This window comes from Pithys albifrons, chromosome 3, assembly GCF_047495875.1.
Source record: "Pithys albifrons albifrons isolate INPA30051 chromosome 3, PitAlb_v1, whole genome shotgun sequence".
Classification (NCBI taxonomy): Eukaryota; Metazoa; Chordata; class Aves; order Passeriformes; family Thamnophilidae; genus Pithys; species Pithys albifrons.
In genome coordinates this window covers 17,161,603-17,175,158 of record NC_092460.1, presented here as the reverse complement: position 1 = coordinate 17,175,158, position 13,556 = coordinate 17,161,603, and the positions used below count along the sequence as shown (strand labels likewise).

Sequence of the window (13,556 nt, the reverse complement as noted above, 5' to 3'; positions counted from 1 at the left end):
GATTTCAAAGTTTAATGTTACTATCAATCCCTACAGACATTGAATAGACAAATGATGTATTCTGGTCAGCTGTGCTGACTGCATTGAAAATGTTCCTTCTACAGTTAAATTATGAGCATAAAACTCAAATCTGTAAACAGAGATTTGTTTCAAATGCTGAAGTCAAGAATCTATATCTCTGTTTAATTCTTAAAAAATGGAACTCAAAAAAGTCCTTTTCTTCATAAAAACAACTATGAAAACAATCACAAGCTACAGCAGCTGCTAATCGGTTTTACCAAGTGACTTTTACACAAGCAGAAACCACACTTGTGGTTTCAATCTCCTGTGAGACAGAGGGTGGGAAGAATATAATGATATTCAATTTGCAATTCATTAAATGAAAATTTTATTGTAAATGATTACACAATGGCCAAAAGGAAGACAACACTGAGAAGCAACTCCATCCCAATTAATATTCTCCCAGTATTGTTATATATTGATTTAACCTTTCTTCATGGCCCTATTCTTCCAGATGGCCCTGCAAAAGAAAGGGTTTGGTGCATGACAGAAGGATAAACAAATCTGAATTTTTGCAAAACGAATGGTAAAGCAAATCACACATTCAATTAACCGTGACCGAAAACAGTTTGTCATTAAAGCTCACCAGATTAGAAAATACGTTTCAGTTGATTTAACAGCTACAGGAGTCTTTTCAAGTACTCAGGGACCAGCTTTTTGCAAGCACACAGAACTTCTCCATTGCTGCTCAAATTAAGAAGGAACCCTTGACCGGCACTTTCAAAAGCCACAGATCCCCACTCTGTGGTACTTCAACACAGCACTCACACACAAACCATTTTCAAAGACAAACACACACAGTTCTCAATGTCTAATGTAATTCTGATTGGAAGAATCTTTTCAAAAGCAAGTAATTCTGCATAAACCTAGAGTTTTAAAACAGGTTTTACAAGGCAAATCTATTTATGGCAATCTGTGTTTGGTGTGGCACTGATACTCAGCAACAAGGAAAGGTTCTCAATTCTGTGTGTTCATCTTTTAAGTAAAACTTTCAGAAACAATTTTCAGGGTTTCCTTTAGCACTGGAGCCATTGTCAAGGAATAAACCCATAATTATTATTCTGTTAAATTTACATGCTCAAATATTGGAGTCATTCACATGCATGGCTTATAAAACCAGTTTACAGATGGTATGTAACTAGAACTGTTCATGGCTTTTTCAGTGCATTTAAAAATCAACTTTTACTCTATTCCAATAGTTTGTATGAGAAGCACAAATTTCTCCCACTCATTTTAAACACTCAATTTAGGTTTCAACTACAGTTATTTTAATATTAAATTGAACTACTTCCCCACTGACCATGCAACTGCTACAGCAACTAATACAATTATTCTGTGCATTTGAATGTGTTTGATTTACTTTTATTATGACCAGTTTAAACTCAAGCATTTTGCAGGCATATCTTTATCAAGCAAAGAGTTAAAGGGAAAAAAGAGTGGGAAATCACAGCTCCCCACAGCACAGTGAAACCAAAAGCAAGGGCTTTCTCTACCAGAGCAGCCCTGTTCTGTTTGTTCTCACAAACTTTAGGCTACAATAATAGCAAAAGAGCTCTTTCTGGCGGCTGCTGTCTCTCCCTAGGCAGTTTGCCAGTAATGCACTACCAGCAAATCTTTTTAAGGAGAGACAAGCCCTTAGCAGGAATTCCCCACAGAAACAAGCTTGCAACTTTGAACACACAAAAAAACCATTTCCTTTCAAATGGGAATGATTAAGTCATCCTTCTGTAAAGCCTTCTGGTTTGGACAGCTGAAACCTGTCACACAAAGTTGTGGACCTTCTTCTCATAGCTCTGTACTCCAAACAGACACATTAATCTGGGCTGAAGTTGCCCAATCTTCAGTTGCACTGGGACACACAAAATAAAGAACAAGGACGTGTCTATGTTATTCCCAAACCTCCACAAACCCAAATGACCTTTCTATCAGTGGGAAATTTCCAGTCATTTTGGTCATATCCTTCTTTCAGCAACGTCACTCGTCCTAAACCAGAGTGTGAAATAAAATTTGTTTCATTCACAACTAGAGACAGACTTGACCCATGCAATTATATTTACCAAGACTACTGGTGTGGTGCAGCACAGGCAGAACAGCCCTAGGAACTTACTGCAGGACAAAGTGCATTAACCTCTCAGAATTTTTTGTCTATTTTGCAGAGGTGTGCATTACAACACAAAGGAAAAAAGGTTTCTGAATACATCTGCACTGATAAATATCAAAGCAATCCATCATTAGCTAATGCACATTACTTGAAGTTTTGGGCTGGCAGTAACATAAAAAATGAAATACGCAAGTAAGGCTGAGTACTACACTATAGTATTTTTTAATAATCCCCTTTCAGAAATGTCACCTCTTAAGAAATTCTCACAGTTGTGCAAAGGTTACTTACTATACTGTCTCACCTAATAAGCAAGCAGCTTTACTCAGAAAGATAAAGCAGGTTGTTCTAGCAGTTAAATACTTATTTCAGGGGGGGGTTTCTGAGAGAAAATATATGTCAGGATAACAGATGTGCATTAAAAACATCAGAGAAAAATAATATGCATATAGACAAAAACTGATTCAAGCCTCTTCATTTTTAAGCCTCTGTGAAAAGTGACAGCTCCTAACACTTGTGGGGTACTTTTAAAAATTAAACTGCTGACTTTCTCAGAGGCCCTTCCTGACTATTCATACACAGAACTGTAAACACAATTCACTACTTGAATTGATACATGATGTAAAATTCCTTTAGTATGTCAGTTACAATTATATTTTTGATTTTTTTTTCAGATTAAACTTAATGACATTTTCTCTTAAAACAAATTCATCCAGTGCCTTTAGAGCAGGTACCCAGGTGCTTGGCTAAATGTACACAAATCACGGGAAAATCTCCATCATGTTTTCCCCACATCCAAAGAGAAGTATTTTCATCAGAGTGCAAATTATCTTGCATCTTTCCTGAAAAGTTTATTTGGGTGATTTTTATGGCAGCTTAACATTTGGAGATATCATTAGCTAAGAAGCCAAAGATATAAAAATATCAGAAACACAGTATCAAAAAGTTCTTTAGATAGGGAAATTTTCTAAATGAGGGGGAAGAGATTGAGGCCTGAGCTGGAAAAGGAAACACAAATACAGTAGATACACATAGAAATCTTTCTAAAATACAGCACAGAACACTTAGCAAATAAAAAATCTTTAGAATTACTTATTAAGTGTGGTTTAAATTAATAAAATTCTACAACAAATATGTTCAGATATTCTACATCTAGAGGATAACTGGATGCAGGGTAAAAACCAACAACCTTTTCAATGAACGGATTAATTAGTCATGTGGCCTCAGAACTGAATGAGTCAGAGTTGCTAATGAGATAAAGACAGGAAGCTGACACCTCTAAGTCAAGAGTTCAGCCGGTTCTTCTCCAAGTACTCTCCTGCTGTGCCCCAGATTGAAGGCACAACACTGGCTTTCCTACTGCTGAAGAGACTGAAAGATCCATGTAAAGCTCCTTATAGAGGAAATCTTTGCCTGAAAGTAGGACACAAACATTACCTTTCTGTAGCAGTGTCCCCCAGGATGGCTCTCCCAGTCCCAGATGCCTGGGATAAAGAAGCACCTCTGCAAGCACAGGCTGGAGAGACCACCTTTAACACAGAACCTCACCCAGAGGGTTCCCCGCTGACAATAGTCAGACACAAGGCTGAGAAATCCTGCTATCAGGGGCATTGAGTCTTAAGCCAGCATCAGGTTCCAGCCCCTTTATGCATTAGGGCCAAGTTCTTCACTGACATGACTTTGCAACTGCTGATTTGCTGCAATTTATACAACTAAGGTCCACAAAATGCACAAGCTTCTCAAGTAGAACAGTGTCACCATGAAAACCTTCAGGGTCTGGTCTCAAGAGATGCAGCACACCCAAAGCAGACTCTACTCAAACCTCAGGGGCACAGCTTTCATCAGCTATGGTTGGATGAATGCCACCTTATTATTCACTTATTGAAAAATGAAGAAAGAGAATAACCAACAATGTCTTGATCACAGGCAAAACCCAAACCTGTTCTGTGTCAGTCTGTCTGCACAAGGTAAAGTAAGAAGCCCAGTGCCAGTCAGGCCACTGGGAAAAGCAGCAGGAGGCAAAGCATGGGAGAACAGACCATGGTACAGCAGGATGGTACCAGAAAGCAAAACTGAGGTGGGAGAGTGAGAGAGAGAAAAGCATTCTACACAAGAGGACAAACAGAAGAGTAAACACACAATGAAGCCAGAGGGTAGAGGCAAAAGATAACAAGCAAGAGTGGGAAGTTAAAGACAAAAGACATGAAGGGAAATAACATACCACAGATGATGGGGGGGGAAGGAAAGTAGAGAAACAGAAGATATATACAAGAAACCCTTTCTGACAGAAACTGCTGCTTATCAAGCTCAGACAAGAAACACTTCCAAAAGGAGACCTGCAAAGTTCAGATCACCTGAAACTTCTGACAGTAGATAAAAGAAACCACATTAAAACATGAAATGAGCTGATGAGGATTCACCCCCAAAGCACCCTGTCCCTGCTGTGCTCTAGGAGAAAAATAACTTCTCTTTTTCAATAATATTTTCACCCATCTACTTGCAGAAGAACTGTGTAAGTACATTCACTGATTAGAGACCTAGTTGTTAATGAAGTAGAATTCAGGATCAAGTTCAGTATCTTTTGAAGTTCCTCAGTCTGTACTGCACTCTATGCAGAACACAAACCCATGAGAGAATTACTGCATTCAAAATACAGAAAAGATCTCCTCTTCCTACCTCTCCTGGCACACACCAGACACACACAGCAAGGTGTTCTAGACAAAGGATTAGATAAAATTTCCCACAGAACACAGGACTGTAACACTTGGCAAGTGGTCAAGCACAGTCCAGTTTGAATTTAATCCTGCACTTCTGCTTTGTTTGAATGCATGGCTTTTGTATCACCCACTGCCAACACTTCATCCTTCAGAGAGAACAAGTATAACCAGGAATGCACTGAGCAAGAAGATCACTGTAGTGCATCCTTTGCTCTCAGAGAATAGCAAAAAGGCAAAACAGAAATAAATCTTGTTCACTCAGACAACAAAAGACACACAAAAAAGAAATTATAATGAAAGCATTCCTATTCTACATCATCTGTGGTTACCATCTGCTTAATTTAGTCACCAACACAATAAAACAAACTTTTCTTACTTCTCTAAATTGCCATAATGATCTCATAGCATGTTGCTGGCTCCATCACAAAAGCATCAGTAATGGCAACTCACATGTCAGCCAAGACAAGTGACCAACACAAACAGTTGTCCCATCCTTACACTTTGCTTGCACTGTCAGTTGTCAATAAATTGTCTACTATTCTCAAAAAAAAAAAAGAGTGTGGAATTATCTCACAGCCCTTTATCTTAAGAAAATTAGGATTAAAAATACTCATTTTCAAGAATGATACCCAAGATACAGCCTATTTATTAAGAAAATAAATATGTATATCTGATTTGCCATTTCTCTTAAGATACATACAACTGTTTCTTAAAATGTTATATTTTGATACAATTTATTTTGCCACATATAACTGACTTTGTCTTGTCAGACATCACTTGTTGAAAGGATAAAGACCAGGGCTCACTCACAGCTCAAACAGCAGTTGGGTGGTTGATATATGGGCAGTGTTTCACTGGCTCAGTCACAGGTGAAGACACCCTGACACAATATCTGAGGTTTCTCTTGCAAGTGCTGGCAATTCCATCATCCAGAAGCTGCCTTCCAAGATCCTGCCTCAGAGAGGGGTGAATCCTGCCCTGTACACAGAGCCTGGCATTGAGATTGCCACTGAGACTTCCCAGAGCCACAAAGAATGAACGCTTTGCCTGCTCAAGTTCTCACATATGCAAACAGCCTTCTCACCAGCCCAAGCAAAACTGGAAAAGTTTCCACGTAAGTGATCCACTGGTTTTCGCTCTTATACCATCGCTTCCCCTTTCCATGGCTGATTGCAAATTGTGTATATTCTGTATTCACAGACAAACCCCACATGCATAAATACTTCATACTCCTGTTTATAAATGAAAAACATCTGAGCCATTTCAACTAGCTGATGGAAAGCAATTAATCTATTCAACTCAATGAAGCAACATTGATTTACTCCCTGAAAACCCAGCCCTAGATATAATATTCATATGCAAACTACAATGTATGAAGCTGAACTTGAATTAAAGCCAGAGTGGAGTAGTCTCAAACTGGAAGCAAAGTCTCAGGAAAGATACATGTCTACAGGCAAGGGGCTAAAATACTATACCAAACCTGTAAGATTCAATGGTGATTTTTAAGATTTGGTCTGTTCTTTAGACCAGTATCACAAAATATCTGAACATTACTAATAGAATTATCCCTACTTCCACTACAAGACACAGCCCTCTTTCTCAAACACCCATTGTACATACACCTCAAGCACTCAGAAATGCTCCAGCAGCTTCCCAAAAAAGCCTGAAGATTTGTAACTCAACTCTTCTACAATATTCCCTCACAGCACACTTGAATCCACACTAACAAAGGAAATGGGTAAAACTGGCAGTGAGGAAGGACAGACACAAACCCAGACTGCGGCTTCATGTATTCCATGACAGAGAACCTCAGCTGTAAGGAAAGCCAGTGCTGCTCATTCCAGAACTATTTTATTAGATGGGGCACACAGGATGCGTGTGTGCTCCTTTATGGACCTACATCTGTTCCAGCACTCAAAAGTACATTGTCAGTATAAATTCTGCTCTTTGGCAAATGTAGTGGAATGACCCAACTTCAGTACAAACAGGATGCAAATGTAAGTGACAATCTGAGATAACTTAAATGGCCAAATAAACTTTATATACACTGGGGATGTTCAAGAACCCTTCTATTTAAAATGGGTAAGGATTAAGGATCTCTTACTAGAAAAAGAAGAAAAAGCCACATAATTTTATTTTTGCTTAGACTAACCTGGCCACAGTAGATAAAAAAAGGAAAAACCATCAGGGATAAAAATGTCAATTTCTTTCTAAATCCTAGTGCATTGTAGAATTGAAATTGGGTCAGAAATACCAGGCATGAACCTAAAAAAAGTAGTGCTAAAAACATTTTTTCAAAATTATTAGCCTCTGACACAAGTAACTGTTTTACCCTTTTCATGTAATGCTTTATGAGATTAGTGATTAGAAGATCTCTTTGTGGATTGACAGTTATGGAGATTTGTGCTCTGAATTTCTCAGGGGCAAAAAGGAGGAGAAAGATTGTTGGTTGGCTCCATACACAGCTACATAACTCCCTGAACTATTCTGCCTTTCATCAGCAATTTTTATTGTCCATATTTGCTTAATCTTGTTAAACAAAAAAATACATAAAATGGGTCACACATACAGAAGAATAACTTTTAGGAAAATAAACAAGTATCTACACACCACAAATTACACAAATGTGTTCATAAAAGAGAAGATCCCTAATTTTCCAGGTAAATTAATCCAAAATTACCCACTTACTGGTATCCAGTTCTTTATTTCATCAACTTCCTCTCCCTTCCAAAAAAAGTCACATACAGATTTTGAGTGCAAAGGATCGCTGAACTCCACTATTTCAAGGTGGAGTTTAATAGAAACAATTAAATTATTGCAATGTAATTCAAAATTACCCCTGAGTGTGACAGGCTTCATAAGTTTCAATAGAGAACTTTAAAAAATAACTTCCATTATACATTTTCAAGCACAACATTGGTACACTATTTTCAATCAAGGAAATATCTCCCCACACTATTTATTGCAGTACCATCCTTTTTTTGGAAGATCGCTTATACGAGCAGTAACTGCTTTGAAAACTCACACAGATATTCCTAACACTTTAAAATATATTAACATAAAATTTCCCACCATCCTCTCATTAAAAAAAAAATCATCTAGTAAAATACATAGCCAAGCAACACCATTAAAAACTGAAAACAGACTAGACAATACACTAGGAAAGGCAGTAAATTTTCAGAAGGTCTGAAACAAGTGTCGGAAACAGTAACAGCTGGTAAATATATTTATTCAATATAAGCAATAGAAACACCAATTATACCACACAAATATACATATACACTCAGCATAATATTAATGTACATTTCCCTCCAAAGGATTTCCCTGCTGAAAAATCTCATTTTAAACAAATGGCAAAAGGGATCACACCCTAACACTTGAGGAGGGGGAAAAAAAACCACAAACACAAAGCTCTTCCATATACTTTTTATATTATCGCTATATACTTTTTTTTTACTGATATTTTCTCTACTTAATGCAGTCTCAAATAACAGCAGCTAATCATGACTATCAAATTAAAAGCACAGCAAACAAACACAAAATAAAAATTCAAGAATACTTACCAAATTATGATTAGTTGAATTAGAATCATCTTCTGGGAATGGGATGTAAACAGCTAAGGCCACACAATTGGCAAAAATAGACAGTAGTATAAATATGTCAAATGGTCTGGAAAATCTTGTTAAGGAATTCATGAATTATGAGTATCTACAAACTTTTAAGTCTAGTTCTCCTTTCAGTACCAACAATTGTAAAACAAATCCTACTTTAAGGCAATCTTTTGACTGATAACTATGACAAATACTTCATCACCTTTAGTTATAGCACTATATATACCATATTATTTTCCATCACAATGATCTTTCAACGTCCTCTTCCTTTTGAAAAGGAGTGAAAACTATTACTCATGCAGCCACAGAGTACTTTATATTAAATTCCAAAGATGAATATAATTATCCACTCTTAAATCAATCTGTGGGTCACCATTATGGGCAAAGAATGATCATGGAGCTGTTCTGTCTTCATATACTTATAAAGGTCTCATTAAGATTAAAAAGAAATATGTTTGCCCAAAGAAGGAAAATAATTTGGGATATAGTTCATTAGGATATCAGAAAGATTGCCAGAAAAACCACACCTATTCTCCTGTATGAGCACTGGAAAGCTGCACACTCAACACAGGGAAATTCTGAGCTCCTCCGTGTCGCCAACAGATTCCTGAATAACTTTGCTTTGGCCAGGAGAGATAAAGCTCAGGTGAGTAAAGCGAAAACTGGAACATCATGACTAGCTTGGCAGCCATGCATAAGGAGAGGCTTCAAGCTTTCACATGAACATCATGGACTGTTGCTGTGCTTTTTAAACTGTATCTGGATAACAGCAGGAGTAACCTGGAGATAGCTTTTGTCTTCCAGAGCAAAAATATTTCTTAAAATTCATGCCTATGAAGTTCATCCTTCAGTTTATCAGATGAACCTATTTGTGCAAGTTTGGAAAGAAGTACTATGCTTTTTGGCATCCTTTGCTTTATTTGATGTACAACTTCCCAATATGTTTCTGTAAGAGCCCCATAAAAGATTGGGGGAAGAGTATTAAGTATACTCAAACGTGTATTTTTGTCAGTATAAAATGTTTCATGAAAAGAAAAAGAAAGAAAGAGAGAAAGAAAGTAATCCTACAAAGCCCATGTACCCCTTAAGATTTGTTAAATTTTGTTTGTTGGCCTCTAAAAAGTTTGTCAACTAGAGGGTCGAGTTTATGTCTACAAAGCCTATCAACATCAACAGCTGCTATACTGTGTACAAAATGAAGTTAAACACACATCTTAACACTCAGCATTTTCTCAACTGAAAGGAGCAATTGGTACTAGTGCAAGACTGACAACCTTGTTTTATGCTGTGGTGCTACTGGGACCAATTCTCGTTGAGTTATTCCACTCTAGATCCATAGTAATTTCATTTACCTGACCTTAGCCAAGGAGAGGGCAATTTACTGAAATTAGTTGGACTTCTACCCGTTTAAATGAAAGAAGAATCCATTTCACTATCTTTAATTTGCAATTGAATTCTGTTCAAAGAATTGAAAAACACAAACCCTATAAATGAATAACAGCTCTTATTGCCAGGCTGGCTGTTCTGTTTATAGTAACAAAATGAGTTTTACCTCTATAATCTACTCCCTTGAACAGCTGTTTCCCATTACAGGGATGTTGTCATGGCTAATAGGCTAACATTTTTCTCCTTGTACCTTAGCAAAAGTATTTCTATTTCAAACCTTTTCTTGGTAATTAAATAATATACCAAATCCACATGCTCTCAGTTCTGCCAGAGCAATGCACATACTTCCACATCACAATCAGTGAACTAAAGAATAAGCAATCCTTCTCAGAGGTCATCATGAACACAGGCCAGTATCTCTGATCTCCTATCTAGATGCTTCCAAATACCTTTGGAGGTAGACATACACTGTATAAGCTCAGAAAATTATTATTTTTCAGATATTTGTGTGTACTTGGAGAGATTCCTTGGCTTAAGTAAAAGTCATCGCCACATTTAGTACCTGGAAAAACAATCTCTTCAAAAACAACTCTACATCTGACCCATTTGCCCTAATAGCAATACAGCAAATTGCAATATGGAAAATACAGGTTTGACATCTTCAGTCATCTCCCAGCTAACACTGCTAGACCAACTCATACCCATTCAAACCTTATTGGGAAGGCCAAGAAATGCAATACAGAGAGTGGTTGGAATATAATATAAGCTTGAAAATGTTCCCCCATCTCCCAGTGAAAAAAAGGAACATCTAAGAGGTCTTGTCTGACTCTGAGCCACTTACTTCAGGAAAATGATGTTGTGTCATTACAACACAAGAAGCCATCTTTAACAGCAGTTGAAGCAAAATTAACTACCATCAACAACAATGACATTGTTAGTTGTGATGCTCTAAGAGATGCTGTAAAATAATCCCCTTTGTACATTCAAAAAACATAAGAGACAATTACACAAAAGTAAACTGCAACAAAGGATACTTCCATTCTACTAGACTAATGCAGGCTCTTCGTATTGGGTTGTTGAGAGATAAACAGAAAAGGGCACGGGGTGGCCGACTATTAGACGTATTACCCTGTTTTTTGCTCTTGGCATATTGCTGGCGTTTTCTTTGGGACAGAGATCCTACAGGCTGGGCTGAGGTGGTACTCATGTTTTGGGCAGCCTTTGCTTGTCTAGCAGCATCGATTGCAGCTTGCCAAGATAGAACAGTTTGCTTGGATGGTGCTGAACTGTTTGACTGAATAGCTGGTCCGTCACCAGGGAGAGGAATTCTGGTGCTACTTGCATAGTTCACCTCTGTGGGACAAGAGAAAAAAAGTACTTGGTTATAATTTTCTGACAAAAAGATTGTTTAAGACCTCTTGGCAGTGTGATGCTTCTCCTGCACATAGATCTATGCACACACTTATGCTGTGGTATGTGCAACTGAACAGTAGACAAATATGCTCAGGAATCAGCATTATAACTTCTCTTTTTGATTCTTCCACTCAGCACATCTTTTCCTAACTGGATGGCAGCTTTCCTGTCCTCATGTTTATTCAGTAAAACATACCTACTCCATAGGATCAACTTTGCTGTAGCACCTTAGCATTTACTACTTTCTCAATTCATTTTGATCAAAAGAGTCATTGTTTAAAATTCTCACACATTGTTCCATTAAGAATAAGCAGCAAGGAGGGATGGGATGGGATGGGATGGGGGGAAGTCCTGTAAGCAAGTTAAATCTTGCCCTGTTTTGCATTCTCAAAGAAAGATGCGTAGATGCCTCCCACAAGTGAAAATCCAATGTCGTCTGTGATAAACACATTCATAAAGCTCCATTTTTCACACTAGAAATAACAACTGTGAACCCACTTTTAAAGGATGGGGTTTGGTTTTGTTTTTTTACAAGGATTTAAAAAATAAACTGCACCTTTCAAATAATAACCACATCTTCTTTATGCAGATGACAGCAAAGAGGCAAAACACCACCTCCTCGCAAGCTCTTTGACTAGCGCAACAGTCTACTCCTACATGCACCTGTAGGAAGCAGAGGCTCCTGAGTGAGATTCAAAACTTGAAGATGCCTGGGTGGGGAAAAAATGGAGGAACGGCACAATATACACGCTGGGAATTCGGGCTGGCAGGCGGGATGACTGCGAAACGGAGCTACCCAGGCAGGGGAGGAAAGGAGCTCCCAGGCGACCGCTGCTCGTCAAGGAGAGGAGAGGCACGAGAAGCACAGCGCTCTGTTCTAGACGGGGGGAACAGACCACTAGAGCGCCGCGGACGCGCGTGGATGCGGCCGAGGCCGGCCCGGCCCCCGCTCCGGGGGCGAGGGGAGGCGGGAGCCATAAGATGGCTCCCCGGGATGGCGGCGTGGAGTGGGGGGGTCACGGCGGGGCGCCCACAGAGCTGCCGCGGGGAGCGGCACCGGCGCGGCGAGCGCTGGCCAGCGGCGAGCGGCGGCGCACCAGCAGCTGTGCGACACGGGGAACAGAACCGCCGCGGGGGCAAAGGTGCGAAATGTGCCTCCAGCGTTTTCCCAAAGCATCCCTTCTACCCTCCTCCCCCTTTTTCTTTTTCCAGATCTAAAAGCAACGGTACAGCCATCTCCCCCGCCTTCCGCCTGCCCTTTGGGATGCCATGAAACGTGGCTCAGCGCAAATAAACCACCCACCTACCCATCTATCTATCATCGTCTTTTCAAGGGATGCTTGCAAGGGGAACAAAGCCCGGGTGCCTGCGTTCCTCGGTGGCAACACAAACTTGCTGCTGATTGAGGAGGGAGAAATCATTTATAAACAACAGCGGGGGCTGTGGCAGCGCCGGAGCCCGTCGGCGGAGCGGATTAACGCCGCGGAGCGCCGCGTCTCGCCCCCGTGCGCCCCGCCGGGCAGGGGCCGAGCGCATCGCAGCGGCCGCCCTGCCCTCAGCCCCCGCTGCCCGCCCGTCCGCCCGGCGCGGGGCAGCCCCGGGAGCCGCATCTCCGGGCAGGTTCATCCACAATTACACAAGTGAGAGGCAAACGCAGAGCCAGCCGTGTCCTCTCCCGGCTAATATTAACGGCCCCAGGACAAGAGACAGACGCGCATAAATCCACTCGCACGTTGGTCACACACCGAAGGCAGCACCTTTATCCCCTGCCCTTCCCGGTCCCTCCTCGAACACAGCCGCTCATTCCTTTCCCATCCCAAACCTACCCCATCCTCAACCTCTTCCCTAATCCCCCCCAATCCCCGACTTCCAAATCCCTCATAAATCCTCCCCCGCCCCCTCCCTCCCCAAGCACGCCGCTGCCCTTGGTGGGCGCCCCGGCTCTTACCTTCTGGGTGCTGCTCGGGCTGCTGCTGCTGGTGCATTTTTCTCACTTTCTCCAGCGTGTGAGAGGAAAATGAAAAAACAAAAAAGGGCAGAGACGCCCCCCAACCCCACCCCGAGCCAGGTGCGCGCTGCCCCTGCGCCACCCGCTACCCGACCCCCATGGTAGTGACTAGAGACGTGCGAGGGGCCGCTGCTGCTTCGCCGCTGCCAAATCCCTCAGAGTTTGGGCCAACATGACACTCACATCCGGGTGACACGGGATCTCTCCATCCCTAGCAACCCGGCTGCTGCCGCTGCCGCCTGCTCCTCGGTCCCCTCCTGCCG

General features: G+C 40.8%; 1 protein-coding gene across 6 annotated transcripts in view; it reads right to left on the bottom strand.

Moving 5' to 3' along the window:
* Positions 1-13,332, bottom strand: part of CACNA1D (calcium voltage-gated channel subunit alpha1 D) — a 169,894-nt gene extending 156,562 nt beyond the window's left edge. For all 6 annotated transcript variants that reach the window (XM_071550761.1, XM_071550765.1, XM_071550760.1 and 3 more), the window contains exons 1-3: positions 13,234-13,332; positions 10,907-11,225; positions 8,439-8,544 (exon numbers count right to left, since the gene is read on the bottom strand). In XM_071550761.1, coding sequence (XP_071406862.1) covers positions 8,439-8,544; positions 10,907-11,225; positions 13,234-13,270 — 462 coding nt within the window. In that variant the 5' untranslated portion in view covers positions 13,271-13,332. The remainder of the gene's footprint in view (positions 1-8,438; positions 8,545-10,906; positions 11,226-13,233) is intronic.
* Between the last annotated feature and the right edge of the window lie 224 nt (positions 13,333-13,556).